General features: G+C 38.8%; 1 protein-coding gene across 2 annotated transcripts in view; it reads left to right on the plus strand.

Moving 5' to 3' along the window:
- Nucleotides 1-14,076, plus strand: part of LOC113677982 (uncharacterized) — a 31,024-nt gene extending 16,948 nt beyond the window's left edge. For both annotated transcript variants that reach the window (XM_089182617.1, XM_089182618.1), the window contains exons 8-13: nt 2,017-5,307; nt 5,474-5,601; nt 5,927-6,047; nt 6,599-6,681; nt 11,320-12,048; nt 12,206-14,076. In XM_089182617.1, the coding sequence (XP_089038743.1) occupies nt 2,017-5,307; nt 5,474-5,601; nt 5,927-6,047; nt 6,599-6,681; nt 11,320-11,380 (3,684 nt within the window). In that variant the 3' untranslated portion in view covers nt 11,381-12,048; nt 12,206-14,076. The remainder of the gene's footprint in view (nt 1-2,016; nt 5,308-5,473; nt 5,602-5,926; nt 6,048-6,598; nt 6,682-11,319; nt 12,049-12,205) is intronic.
- The last annotated feature ends 2,164 nt before the right edge of the window (nt 14,077-16,240 follow it).

The raw sequence follows: 16,240 nt of genomic DNA on the forward strand, positions 1-16,240 counted from the left end.
TAGTTTGATGCTACTCTGGTTTGCAGATTTAATTAATGTAACCGAAGAAGTTACAATTCATAGACCCAACGTTTCGACACTTAGGCTTAGGTTTGGTGAACCAAAGGATCCTGTCACGAAAGAACAACGAACCGGCGCCATTTATTCTATTCCTTGCAATGACTGTGACAACAAATACATCGGACAGACCAAACGTCAGTTTGGTACACGGTTAAAAGAGCACCAAAAAGCGGTTTTTCTTTGCAAAAAGGAAAATTCAGCTTTATCAGAGCATACATGCCTAACCAACGATACAATTGGGTGAGATAATTCTAAAATTATCACCACTAATCGGCGTTACCACCAGCGCCTTTGTTTGGAGGCCTGGCATATCAATTCCACCCACGCTCCTTTAAATCGTGACGATGGCGGTTTGCTTCCTGACGCCTATTTACACCTCGTCAGAAAAAAAGGCCGCTAATTAGTGATCATATAAAAGGACCTCTTGTTGCAGCGTTTAGATCACCCCTGATGAAGGCACTAGATAGGAGTGTCGAAACGTTGGGTCTATGAATTGTAACTTCTTCGGTTACATTCATTAAACCTGCAAACCAGAGTAGCATCAAACTATGTCTGATTGTCCACCTGGTTACCGTGTGAACTTTAATATAATTAAGAATTACTTTCTTGATGGGGAGTTTGACATAACATAAATCTAAAAACGAGCCTGAAAAGAACCGAAAGTATAAGAAGGAGGAGTTTCCACGAAATTCCTGTGCGAGACCAACTTTTTCCCGATCAAATCACTCTCTTATTTAGCAAGCAGATTATCGTAATTGAAATATATCTTACCGCGAGGTAATTGAAATATTTCATGGCAAATTCCAATTACGGTAGAAACTGAACATCTAATTTCATGTCAAATTCGCGACAATCACTAACAGCTTAATACAAACCTTTTTGAAGTTAAATGGACTATTTTCTCCCAGAAAGAAAAATAACAATAATTCTACTAACAAAGTAAAGCCGCCATCGAAATAGGAAATATCAACTGTGTACAATATTTTTTAACTGAATGGCTTGTGCTAACATACTATTTCCTTTCATATTCCCAACACTTTAAAAAGTTGAAAACACATGAAAAGAAAATGCTCACTGGATGCCAATTTTGTCTTTTAACAATATGCATATTAAAAGCACTTCTCTAAAAATAGAGACCTCAAATAGAAACTCATTATAAGGAAAATGAATCTTCAAAATCACAAATGGAATTGTACAGGTGGTAAGTAAGTAAGGCACTTGGAAGGCAATACATCAAAATTATTGCAGAAATCACAGACTGAAATTAATCATATTTCCGTCCTTTGTATAAAGCTGTATTTAAAGAGTTTTAATTTTCAAATTAGAATGTACAAGTTGAAGAAATCTGAGAAAATGGAAGCCGAGAAAAATTGTGAAGTATGGCTCCGTAGCTTAGTTGGTAGAAGCGTCCGACTGGGAGGCACGGGTTCGAGTCCCGTCGGAGCCTTTATGACTCAGTTTTTCAGGCTTCGCCTTTAAATTCAAATTCATTATTGACATTATATAGCACGGCTTGTAATCAACAAAAGGTCAAAATATGAGTTATATTTCAGCTGTTATTTCTATCGTAAAGTTTTCGGTAGAGAAAGTATGAATATTCCTAATATGTTGATTAGAAAAACTGCCCAATTGGGTACATTTTGTCAAGAAGAGTAAAATTGAGCTTTACGTATTGACTCAAACGTATTCTTAATTGAGCTGACTTAAATAATGGAATTTATGGAAGGTCATACTTAAACTCGTCATACCCACTCTAACGAACACCGAAGAGACAAAAACTGCAATGCTTACATCATCTAATGACTAGACAACGTCGTTGTTGATGATCAACAGGAATACAAGCGATAAAAAGTTGATTTAAATCACACGCAGACATTTTCATATTTACCTCCTTACAGTGTTTGGTTTTATACAAAAAACAATAAATATTTACCATGCGAAAATAATTTATTTCAGGGTGATACATCTGAATTGGAAGACAGACAAGAACAAACAAGGGAGAAAGTTCTAGAGTGTCTCATGACTGTCAGCCAGATGTCACGACTGCTCTGCAGCGAGAGGAGTCCAGCAACTGACGATGACATCTATTTGGCGCATCCTAATCAATGTCATAATGCTTATGGCGGTCTAGAAGACCAGGAATACATTTCCACGGAGGATGATGTAAGTTTGGTGGATCTGGGTGACGATGACACAAGATGTTTAGTTGCTTCCTCTCAAAATAAAAAAGACCAGGAAAATACTTCACTTCAGTATCTGACAGAGAGTTCAGAAGGAAGTGATGATAACGAGGGTCTTACATTGAACGCTTATGATTGTCCCACTGTTGAGGGAAGCGCGAGCAACCGTAAGGAAGAATCCATGCTCAGAGCAGATCTTTGTGAGATATTGGAGGGAAAACGTCTATTTGAAGAAGATAGACAGTCAAGACGCTCTTTTGTGACTGACCTACAAGAAAAGGTGAGGAACAAGCAACTGAATTCCGAACAAGGCGATTCAATTCAATCACACAGAGCATCAGTAAATTATGTCTCAAAATTGCAGTCAAGCCAAAATGGTAGCAATTACAGTAATTTGGAGGTTCCGCATCAAAACCTAGAGGCCCAAGCACCTAGCGAAAACCCCACTTTTAGGAATGTCAGTACTCATGAAAATGCCCAAAGAATTAGTTCACATGAAGACAAGACAGCAAAGGAAGAAGACAAACTGATGAGAATACATCAACTACCACAAGGCCCAGCCCTAAACAACGTAAAAGATCGTAACGATTTAGACATGGAACCTAAATGCGAGCTTCCAGAAGATGTAAGTAGTAGATTGCCTAAAACAACGCTGGCTAAAGAATACCGCTTCACAGCCTTTAATGAAAACGACAGCTCTAGCATTTTGGAAAGAGGGACGTACGCTAAGAACGTCGAGACAACTAGAAACGATGTTTGTTCAAGTGAGCAAAACGCTATCAAAACCAACAGGGAGACCACACAAGAAGATCAAGAAGATCAAGAAGGGCAAAGACAAACGAAGCCCACCGGAAATAAATTTATTAGTAGAAAACAGCACCATGAGGAAGAAAGTGAACGAAATGAGGTGGAAATCAGAGAAAATAAAGGCAATACACCGGAAAAGCAAGAGACTCCTTGTTTCGATTATGACGACAAGGCCACAGAGAAAACACTTGAGCCACTTGCCGGAGACGTTTTACCAGATGAATCCATGGACAAAGATGCTAGTGCAACCCAAAAGAACGTGGTGGATCTTTTAAGAGAGACGGGTGCTGTGGATGGGCTAAATCTAAAAGTGGACAATGGAATACATTCTGTGAAAAAAAGAGAACCAACCTATCCTTACGGACAGATACATTCCAAGTCAAGAGCCACCATCTCAAACCACAATAAACGTACCACCAGGCCCTTGTGTCAAGGGGGTGATGTTGTTGCCGACGGCGAAAGCCATGAGGATCTTAACAAAAACACTATTCCTGTTGATGGATCAGTACTCGCAAAAAGTTATCTCAAGGATAGTCATGCCTTTCTTGAAAGTGGGCTGGAAATCATAGGAAATATAACCAATACACCAAAAAAGGATGGCACTTCCTGTCCCGATTATGACGAGATGACAACAGAGAGAACATTTGAGCCGCCTATTGAAGACGTTTTACCCGATGGAACCACGAAGGAGGATACCAGTAGAAGTCAAAATAATCTGGTAGATCTTCTAAGAGGGACGGATGCTGTAGACGGGCCCACCCTAAAAGAGGAAAATGAAACGCGACCTTTGAAGCAGAACTTAAGAGCAGTAGAGAAAATCGATCCTCACGGACAGCTACATTGCATGTCACAAGCTATCCTCTCAAACCGCCATGAAACCACCTTCAGATCGATGTGTCATCGGGGCGATGTTGTTGCTGATGGCGAAAGTCGTGAAGACCTTATCTACAATGTCGATACTGTAGATGGACCAGCACTCACACAAAATTTCCATAAGGACTTTCATGCCGGTGAGAGGTCCAAGAGCAGCGTAAAGCACAAACGTGCACAAACCTTAGGTAGCGAAAAGGAGTCACATACAGATAGAGAGGGACTTTGCAAATCTAGATATCCTCTTGAACATAAGGGTAACCTCTCTCAATTTCACTCAGGTGACGGAGAAGCAAGACCCAAACAAAGATCAACAGACAACGCTAAAACCCTCTTACCCTGGCCCAGCATTAAAAATCCAATGTCCACTGACTCTGACCTCGGAAGAATAAATTTGGGCCTAGATCCTGTTTTTCTGGCACGCCACGTCAAAGAGAGTAACCCACTGCTTCCGTTTCACAACGGTGGTAACTATAACTATGCTTCATCAGACGGTCTGTGGCAAGAAGACCACGAACTGAAGTACTTCTCACCAAATGCTTATCACCAAGTCTTCTATGGCAAAGATCAAAAGTCACACGATAAGGAAGAGTTCATTCCACGCGATAAAGCCGATAGATATGATAAGGTTATTCCTGTATATAACGCCTTAGCGCCTTTAGCGCCACCTAACCGAAAGCAAAAGGAAAGCTGGCATTTTCCACTCTCAGAGTCCTGTAAAGACACGGTACTGCGAAGTCAATGCTTTGCCGAGATGTCAAACGAGTTAAATCCAACATCGCTGCCAAAATCTTTTGACGCCAACCGGGAGAAACTCTTCAGTGAGTGTGGATCGGCATGTGCGTACAACGACATGGATTCAATGGCAAATGACTACTCTATCGGTGTGGGTGGTGATGAATGTGGAAAGTCACCACCAATAAGTAAGAACGACCATTCACGGACAGAAAATTCATTGAGCTCTAATCTTAAATACCTTCAAGAGATAATGACCAAGACTATCCGGCTTGTTGCCTTAAATGCTACGGGTGCGAGGGAAAATGATGCTGCAAATCATACAGTCGAAAAGACAGGCATACGGGAAGAAACGGGCGATATGGGAGAAGCAGAAGTAACACAACGACTTCACGAGACGAACACTCCAGAAGAATCTACCCCATTAAATGAAACGACCGTAGAAGCTGAGCGGCAACCCATGGTAACACCTGTACAAGAGAGTCCACGCCCTGTTTGCAGTCATTATCAACGACGATGCTTGGTCCGATTTCCCTGCTGTGGAAAGTTCTTCCCTTGCCACCGCTGCCACAACGAGTCAGACTGTAGTGAGGATCAGGCAAGAGCAGTTAATGCCACACACATACGATGCACTATCTGCTATCACGAACAAGAGGTGAGATTTTTGTTTATGATCCTCTGCCTTTGCTTTCATGTTAAGATAAGGTATCTAGAGTGATAACACCTTACCCTGATACAGGCTAATCTCATAAAAGAACAGCTGATAGACCCTAAAGTGTCGAACGGAAAAAAGACATCCTTGTTTCTTTCATTCTTTTCAGATCGACGAAAATGGCCAGAGATGTGGCGGCTGCAACGCAATCATGTCTGAGTATTTCTGCCCAACATGTCGCCATTATACCTCCGTGGATAAAAATCCCTTCCATTGCGAAAAATGCGGTATCTGTAGGTAAGATGATGCAACGATTTTTGCATGACTTATGGACCTAAAAAATGAGAAAAATTAGAGATTTGGAGGATCTACATGATATCGTTCTATCTCCGACTTGAGGAGATTGGAAGTACAGTTGTTTTATATTTGGAAGCATACTTTGCCACATAGTAGCCTTTTATCCGAGGGGTTGGAAAACAACACCTCTAATATCCTACGGAAATCTGTATTAGTTTCTGTCATTTTGACCAGCTTAGGCCGTTTAATACAATCGGCTACTAAACTTGCTCGAGTAAAAGTAACAAATTCGACTCCCTTTTGCTAACATTAAATACTTTGATAGAATCCATAGAGACAGATCCTTCCACTGTGATGTTTGTAACGTATGCCTGGACAAACGTCTTGAAGGAAAACATAAGTGCAGGCCTGATTCAGGACACGATGAATGCTGCATATGTCTCGAGGTGATGTAGTTTTTCTCAATGGATGAATTACTACCTTAAGTGTCAGGAATCTAGTGTATTCATAATCACACAAGTCATTTAATTTTAGGAATGACCTTTCCTCATACTGCTTGCTTCTTGAAGTAGTAAATTTCCAATCAAGTTTCACCTAATTTAATTTGTAATTCCAATATTTATCATTGGTGTCTATGCCTTCTTGTTTTGTACGCTCGACCAGAAAAAAGCCAATCGCCCTTTTATTATATATTTAATTTTTAACACGACGTATATGCCCCAAAACACACCCCATTTTTCAAAAACTCGGTCTAGCCTTAACAAATATTCATAAAAGTTAAATTTAGCCACAGATAACTTTTTACCTTGTTAGTGTAGCATTAAGAAAACATGAACGAGTTGGGAGAACCGGAGACAGCCTACTATCTCAGCCATTTCACAAATTTTAAAATTTAAGGGATAGCTCCTAAAGCAGCGAGATTTTGATCTAACCTCTATCCTTTAACTTTGTCCCAGTTAAACCTGTATTGATACATTTTTCTTTGTTCTCGTCACAGGACGCCTTCAGTGGTTGTCAAATTCTCCCCTGCTCTCACAAGGTTCATAAGGACTGCGCCATTGCGATGATACAAAATGGCGTGTATGTATTTCTTGAAACCTTACTCACTTCTGAAGATAAAACATTTAGCTTTCTCTGGTGACATGTTTTGCCACAAATGGCGAATTTAGTGCTTGCGAACATTCCTTGACTAAATTTTCCCCACTGATTTCAGCTAAAAGCTACCACCTTTCCGTAATCCTTTTGGCATTAAAGAATTTTTAAAAATTATTTATCGATTAACCTATTACAAAGCTTTAGCTAGAGTCAAGTGATATTACCAAACAAAGACCCCAGAAATTTCGAATCAGTATCGTAAGGGAATTTATTGTTTAATTTTATTCAAATTTAATCGTGACTGGGCAGGGCTTGACCACGCTTTATAGGAAAAGCGCTCAAAAATGTTTTTTTCATTTTCAATGTTACATCTTTCGAGTCTTACTTTTGCGAGCTTCTTCCGCTTCACTAGTTAGCTTTGCTGTGTCAGAGATGTAGGGGGACTTAAAATCATGCAGCATTTCTTACCCTCAACCATTATTTCTTTTTAACTCGTGAATTGCGCGCATGCGCAAGAGCGAGTTATAGGTACGATGTGGGGAATAGCATTCGCTCGCTCGCTCGCTCGCTCGCTCGCTCGCTCGATTGGTCGATTCCTGTAAACTTTTTTTAGATTTTAGGCTTTTGAGTACATTTGATAGTTTTTGGCGAGCAATAAACAGACGAAATGGCGACCTTTGTTGCTAAGAATAGTGGTGGGGTGAAAAAGAAGCCAATGATAATCTTAAAAGAGTTTTTTTTTCGTTTTAGTTTCAACAAGCGGCGCCAGCGACTGGCAAGCATTCAAGGATTCACACTGAAATAACAACAACCTTCGGTTTTCATAAAATTGTAATTTACAATCCTTGAACTTGAAAACAATCCGAAGATTCATTGAAAATATCACTTACCGCGAAGCGCTCGGAGTTTACAGATGTTCAAAAGCTTTTTCTGTTATAGCGTGAGATTGAGGACAAAATTGATCATTACGTTTCGTCGCATGCGTTTTTCCTGTGTGAAGCAACAAAAGATGCCGGCGACTGACTAAATAACAAGTTAACACGAAAATCAAATAACACTTAGACAAACAATTTTAGCTACCGATTTTCAGTGAATTTTTAAAGAACAAATTTCTTGTAAGTTTCAAGACAATTTGAAGATTCAACATATATACAACGTACTAAAATGCGAAAATTACACACCACAAAATTGATAAATAGGCCTGAAATGAAATTCTATCTTGTTATTGATTATACGTTGCCTAGCACGTGACTTAAATCTACCCAGGCGGAGATCTAAAATGACGGAAAGCACACTCCGACATCCGTCAGAAGGAGGTCATCTCGGGTAGATTTCCGATTACGAAATCCGAGCTCGCCCGATGTTGTCTTCGTGATGAAGGCCCTATTTAGCATATTAGACCCGCAAAACAGAGTAGAAACGAACACGTGCTTCGTTTTCGCTCATGACTTCGTATTAGCCTTAAGATATTTGCATTTTTTTTCCGTTGCTTACCTATATTACAGACACCAATAAATTTTTGCGATGCCTCCTTTTCACGGATGGCCGATTACAACTACAACATAGTAACACCTCCACGAAATCTATCAAAAGGAGGATGTTACAACACCAGAGGTCATCTCGGGTAGATATCTTATGACGAAATCCGAGCTCGCCCGATGTTTTCATGAAGGCCCTATTTCGCATTTTAGAGCCGCAAATTAGAGTAGAAAGGAACACTTACTTCGTTTTCGCTCATGACTTTGTATTAGCGTTAAGATATTTGCATTTTTTTCCGTTGCTAACCTATATGACAGATTCCACAAAATACATTTGACGCCTACTTTTCACGGATGGCCGATCACAACTACAACGTAATGACATCTTCACGAAATCTGTCAAAAGGAGATTTTAAAACACCGGAAATTTTCTGGATTTCTGATGAAATAAATTTAACGCAGTTACGATATATTGTTATTTCTAATATGGTAATTGATAAAAAAAATTGTACATTACCTCGATTGGACGGAGATTAAGTTTGAATATAATAAAGCAGGCGATATTACTTTTGTCGACAAGGATAATCCGTGATTTGTCTCACCTATTATATTTTCTCTATCTGCGTTGTGCCATGATCATCATTGAAAATATTCTACGATAATATTTTTTACAATATTTAGATGAGGATTTTCAATTCTAAACGCAAGAGCGTACTTAGGGAAAGATCTATAAGAAACAGTTTCTCATAAATACATTTGAAAAATTCTTTTAGCTGACTTCTACATAGATAAAAAATTACTACACATATATATTTCACTTCGACGATTATCTTAATAAACAATTAATGGGAAGTTCTGAGAATCAGTTTTTAATACTACATGTTAAATTAATGGTTATTTTTCTCTTCCTGCTTAAGGGCTCTTTCGCAGTTTGGACAACGCCAGTTTGCACTTGAATCTTCCAAAATAATTGTTGAAATGCATTTCCTGTGAAAAAACTCCTTGCAGCTACAAAATTTCACACAACGAGAAGGAGACTTCGAGTCTGACTCTTCCCTCGGCATTCTACACTCGCACATTACCGAGACCTCTTGAACAAAAAGTGGCCTCCTGTCTCGACACTCGGGTACTTTAGAGAGGGGAAAGAGGTCGAATGATCCACTCTCCAGGCTCTTTAAAAGATGTTGTCTTATCAGCTTCCTGTCAAATGTCAGATTAGAAGGATTGAGGCCATGTAGTAGCGAAACCAGAAAAGCAATAGCATAAACTCCACAGTCATCGGAATTGTTCTGGTGTTGCACATTTGGTACAATGACCTTAAAACTGGTTCCTTCGTCGTATATAATTGATGCAATCTGTTTCTGCACGAGGGCTGCAATTCTTCCCGAAAACAGGCTGTCGTACAGATAAACTACAGAAGGAGTGTAGCATCCTACAGTAGATACCAACACCCAATGATGGCTGCCAGTATTCAGGATTTATGAAAATTGGCCTTTTTGAACAGAAAAATTAAAAATAGGCCCCAAAGTTGTATTTTCCAATCCTCTTGCGTGAGGGAACTGTTCCCTCAGAACAGACTGAGTGGTCGGTGAGCCAGTCTCCAGTTGAAGTGGTGCTAATGTCCTGTTCCGAGAGATGGAATTTACCGGCCTTTGAGGCGCTTCTGTGAGAGGTCTTTACAAATTCTACTTCACCATCTTTTTTATTTTGCTGGGCCAGGTTTGTGTTCGTTGTCGCGTTTACTGTAAGGATGATGCATGTGTTTGCAGTGCTGGTCGTGCTCGAGGTTGTGTTAATGGAGGAGATGGTGTTTGCGTTTGCGGTGTTGGTGATGCATGTGGTCGTGTTTGGTGTGTAAGGGGTGCTTGCCTTTACAGTTTGATTGGCGTTTGAATTTTTTTATGGGTTTATGTTTATTTGAGCCTCAGCGCTTGAGTTGGCATTCTTGATGTGTGCGAGTTTCGGCTGTTTGGCAGGCTGGCGTTCTATATCGTTTAAGCTGACGTTATACCCCCTTTTCATGTTGTTTCCTCTTTCCCCTACACGTCCAGTGAAAGGATTTTTCTTCTGAGATACTGGCAGCCTTTTATAGTCTACTTTCTTTTTTTTCATCCTGCGCGAATTCTTTTTCATAGTAGACTTCAGGAGAGACCTCACCTTTCAGACAACTTTCTCTCAAACAATGAACTCACTTCTTGACAAGTTAATTTACGTGCCATCATAGAATTGGAAATTTTGTTCAGAAAGCGAAATTATCGATTGGAATACGGCCGAACGCTGAATACGAATTGAGTGAGCAAACAGATACTTTGATATCTCGCATGATGACAAATTTCCCGCCTTTGCTAGTTTGGACCATTCAATTGTCTGGGAGTCAATCGACCGTATCATTTATCTTTCCTCTCCATTTCCGGTGTTTTAAAATCCTCCTTTTGACAGATTTCGTGGAGGTGTTACTATGTTGTAGTTGTAATCGGTCATCCGTGAAAAGGAGGCATCGCAAAAATTTTGTGGAGTCTGTAATGAAGGTAAGCAACAAAAAAAAAAGCACTATCTTACGCCTAATACGAAGTCATGAGCGAAAACGAAGCACGTGTAGGGCCTTCATCACGAAGACAACATCGGGCGAGCTCGGATTTCGTAATCGGAAATCTACCCGAGATGACCTCCTTCTGACGGATGTCGGAGTGTGCTTTCCTAAAATGACGGTGGCAGGCTTGGCTTAGTTATATCACTCAAAACTCGTTCCCGTTTGTCTCATTTGATAAAGAGGGAATCGTTAATGTTTTCATTAAGACAGTATTGCCTTGACTTTCTAATATTTACAACGAAAGACAGTAAATTTCACTTTTCACCCACATTTACTTCCAACCTTTTCTTTTGAACCAGAAACAAAAATGATAGACGTTTAAAACACATTACATCATCCACCTTGTTAAATGTAATAGCATGATCATTTCAATTGTAATGCCTTCTTGTCCCAACGTTACTTTGTTTCTTTGCTACATTAGCGAACACTGAACTACTGCTCGTACTCTAGATGACAATCAACCACAAAATTCCCTAAACCAGATAACATTAAACATAATCTCAAAAATCATGTGTCAATTCACGAGTTTGCTCACAGAGCACTTTGATTTCACAGCCGCACATGTCCAATTTGCCGCCATCCGCTATTCGGTCAACTCCAAAACAGTACTCAGTAAGAAGTTTTCTACCAACGAAGTTAATTTTTAGAACAATTATTCACCATTAGAAGAGACGATAAAAATTTTGAGGGATAGTTTGGACAATATGATTCGTTATATAGTGAATTTTCAGAATATCTCAAGCCCTAAAATAGATCGAGATCTAGAGATTCTCGATTTCAGGATTAGGTTATTGAGTTGGAAAAGTCTGTTAAGACAAAGTCGTCCTTAATTCAGTGAATTATTTTGCTCTACCTTCGTTAAGCATCCATTTTCTTTTCTTTAAGATTAGATTTAATTTAGATTAAAACTTGAGCAATTTTTCACCCGCGAACAGATTTTGAACCAGGAAGTATACAGGTACAATTATACATGCGTTACCGGTAGGGTTTTTAGGTAAAAAAAAAAAAAAAGTAAAAAGTAAACAAACAAACAGCCAAAAACTAGGCAATAAACAAAAATCATTATAATATTACAACCAAAACCAGCAAACAAGCATGTAACGATAAGAGGAACAAAAAAAACCAAAAACATTAGCACAGTGTAAGCCGTATCGTCACTTCTTATGATGATAGACCAGACTGTTTTGGAGTAACCGAATGATTTCCACCGACCAGAATGCAGTTGTACAGTAGAGGAGAAGACTAATGAGCTGTTATACACACACTTCAGGGATTCATTTCCTGGTAAGTTCTTAATTAGAAGTTTTGACGGGTTTGGACCTTCTCAGTGTTGTAGCAAGGTTTGTTGTTGGTGTTGGGGTAATAGCTTTGCTTCGACTCTCTTGTTTGACTATGTATGTCATACGCCTGCACTAATCATTTGTTGTTACTTTTTCTGCAGATAGCAGTTCACAAGAATGGATTTTACAGATACGTAATTAGATCAGATTTTGCTGACTGAGGAAGCAAAGTTTAATGACCAATTACAGTAAAAAAAAATGATAATTACGATGACATACTAGTATAACGACAAACAGTATGTTCGACTGAGGTTCGATCAAGTTCACTAAGAAACTTGGTTGATAGAGAGTACATAGTTACCACGGTATTCAATGAGGACGTTGTATTTCAGAAGAAATGAAAAAAAAGGGAGTCAAAATAAATCGACTTAAGAATGATCCATCAGAGGCAGCTTAAAAAGTAACCGATAATAAAAATTATTTGTTTATACGGAACATTACCTGGCATATTTTCTACTGGCATTTTTAGGAAGACTGCTACGAATTAGTTTACATTAATCATATTATCCTACTCAAAAAAGTGTAGTCGCAGAAAAACCACAAATGCATATGTCTAAGTAACCACATGATAAAAGCGCGATTGAAATTTCGTTTTCAGAAGGAACAAATTTCGTGAGCGTTTTTGTATTCTCAAAGACGTAATGTATTAGCTGAAAAGTTTTCTGTAAATGCGGAACGTACCAATCACTTCGGTAACAAGTAGTAATCGTAAGCTGGACTTTATGTAACAGGAACCTCTTAAGGGCCGCATGACTAAAATTTCGTTCTCCATATTGCGAGTAAATCAATAAGAAGTAGGTAGTCTCGAGTAAACGCATTATCCAGGTAACTGTTGAAGAAAGCGCGAATAAAATTTCGTTTTAAGAAGGAACAAATTAATATTCGCTAAAATGTATTTTATTGGCAATGTTACTCTCTAACCTAGGAACGTTTAAAACGCGTGGTGATAAGTAATCGTAGTATTTGACGTTTCAATTACCGTATAAGAATTGCGTGAGTTTAATTTTGTTTGAAACATCATATGAAGGCTATCAATATTTTAAGTTATTAAGCATTGTTTTACCCGGCATGATGAATTGAAAAGAAGTCTCAAAATTGTCGCAATGCGCGATAAACTTTAATGAAAAGCGTAAGTGAAATTTCGTTTTAAGAAGGATCAAATTTTATGAGCGCTTTTCATATTTAGTGTAATATTTTACTAGTAATCAAGCAGTGTATTACCCGGCAAAAGTAGTCTCAAAAAAAGACGCAATGCATAGGTAAATTTTCAATGAAAAGCGTAAGTGAAATTTCGTTTTAAGAAGGAACAAATTTTATGAGCGCTTTTCATTTTAATTGTAACTCATTTTTCGCTAAAGTACTCTGTATAAAGACCGTGCATGGTAAAAAAAGAACCGTAGGCTTTATTATATGTTTCAGGTACCACTTAAGAGACGCGTGAGTAATTAAGAAATGTGTTACCCAGCTTGATAAATGACCGAGGAGCCTTCAAAGTGTGCGCGCGCACACGCGCGCAATATAACGGCCAGCGTGGTAATAATTAATAGTTGTCTTTTACTTAGAAAATTTTAGAAAAGCGTTAGTGAAATTTCGTTTTTAGAAGAAACAAATTTACCAACGCTACTTATAGGTGATCGCGTGAAGTATGACATATTCAAGCTCAATTTTATTCCATCATTAGCTAGTATTTGTCTTTTTTTTTTATCAATATACATGATTTACAGCTGAAAACATTTTTTAGGTTACTTCCTTACGTTTTTTCCTCCTTTAAATATTAGTGTCATTCAACCAGAGGCTGAATGAATAGCATAACGAGACAAAATGATTCTAGGTCTTGCATGAATAATGTCTAGCAGAGGGGGAGAGGTGTAGGAACATTTAATCAGTTTGTCCAAGATATGTAACATGAAATGTAATGCAACAACATGCGCTTGACGCTCATTTGTTCAATAAACTTTCAAATCACTCAAAAGCATTTAATTTTGCATTTGTGATCACGATTTCTTCCAAAATTCAATGTATCTGCTTCATTCTTTTCTTCCCCTGTTTGCGTGTTTTGTGTGTGTGTGGTTTATATATATATTATGTTGCTTTGAGTCCATTTGTTTTCAAATTTGCTCCTACGTTTTCCTACAGCCTGTTTCTGGCTTCTTTTCTGAGCTATATCCTCTCAAAAGATACGTTTGAGGGCGAGCCTACTTTTAATTAAAGTAGCGCCATTTCTGCTAACATAAACTCGCGTTAGTGAAAACTTTCCCTTTTACTTCTTGATCTTCAAATTAGCAACATCTTCCATCACAAAACCCTCTAGTGATCTGTTAACTCATTTCCTTGGGAGTGATGTTTTAAGTAAAGTTAGCGGGAGTCACTGAGTCACAAGTCCTTACAGATAATTGAAGATTATAACATTTTGGAAACAAAACAGCGTCTGTCAAATATTCCCTAATTTAACTTAAACAAGCAACTCCACCCAAAGCTTTCTTTCTACGTTGAGCAGATAGAGTTAACCCTTAACAAACGGGTGAAAAATAATTCAAGAAAGGAACTGACCGAAATAAGTCTAAGTTTTAACCCGCCAGGAAGTCTCTGGCCAATAGTAAATCAGCTTAAATGTTATGTACAGCCCCCAAATGAACCTGGGAATTACAATGGTAGGATTTACCCAAGAATAACTTTTATTTTTGGAACATACTATTTATGCATAAGTTTTTCAGTTGCATAATGAAAAGGGAATGTGTATAGACGAAAAAGTTTCAATCGTAAAAGTATTTCATCTATTCACAAACTATACTTTAAGCTTGCATCAACATGACTTCCTTTTTCTCTGATTCAAGTTAGCATATTTTGCGCAATGTTTCTCTGGTGCATTATCTTATGATTATTTGAATGAAAATAAACTTACTAAGCTCAGCCAATTCTCCAATATTTCCTCCTCCCCTTCGACATCACTGAAATATGTGCTGTAGGTGACGAGAAGATACTTTTTGACCCCTCAAAAAGCCAGGTAAATTTTTGGGCCTCGTTGAAAGCAAGATCTACTACATATACACTCGCAGAGATGTAATATGTACCATACTGATTTCTGCATAACAATAATCTTAAGGTTTTGCAAAGATTAAAGAAATTCTGTGAGTATTTTGCATTCAGTAATACATTGTGTGCCATTCAGCTTTCTTCACCTCTCGAGGTCTTCGCTTAGCGAATGGATCTGGAATTGGCGGCAAGAACTCGATTTGCTGCTTCACAATTTTTCTGTTCAAGATCGCCAAAACTTGTTTCTCTTCTGTGATCCTCTCAGGATACACGTATGCAAATCTTCTTCTGTACCCTCTTAGCTTTGGCTCCCGAGCTTCGCGCCGGCCACCATAACGTACACCCCTTCTGCGACGTGAAGATCACTCGGTGTCTGCGTCGCCTTCTCAACGACGAAGTTGCTGGTGTAGCAGTACAGACCTGAATTTGAACGGGGCCGTCGGGGCCATCCATTCAATGGACCAGACGAACTTCCCTCGAATCCGATTCACCGAAACCTTCACCGTTCTAATTTTTTCTGTATATTCGGGGCAAAGTTTTTTTGTTTCACCATCTTCGATCTCCTCGTTTTGTTTCAGAGAACGGTTGCAGTACATTTTTTCTCTGCGTCAAAAAGCCTCTTACCCCGCGAATCGCGACTCTTCTCCATTCTACAACTGCTCTCTTTTCATTCTTCTACAGACTCGTTGGCTTCAATCAACGAACGCATTAAAACGCTCCAGGTGTCCCTATGACTACTCATCGTTGAAAACAGTTCCAGTAAACTTCGTGTAGGCCTTTGCCAGCCAGGCCTCTTTAACATCTTGAAGTGCTAGAACTTCGTTCCACGAGGCAGCCTCTAGGTCATCATGAAATAATGTTGGGTTATAACTTGCATAAGTGCATTGTTCATGTAACGTTAAGTATTCGTCATTTTCTTCATTTATACTTCGAACTCGCTTGATGTATATTGACGAATGAAATTAGTTTTACACACAGAACATAATCATCATAGTGGCGCAGATAGCTGTTTCTCTCTATTTCAGTTGGATTCAGCGTCGTTTAACAAAAGCTGTAGCTTAAAAATACTTTGCGGAGGTTTCATACTGGCAATCAGTAGGCCA

Source organism: Pocillopora damicornis, chromosome 9 (genome assembly GCF_964200805.1).
Source record: "Pocillopora damicornis chromosome 9, jaPocDami1.2, whole genome shotgun sequence".
Taxonomy (NCBI): Eukaryota; Metazoa; Cnidaria; class Anthozoa; order Scleractinia; family Pocilloporidae; genus Pocillopora; species Pocillopora damicornis.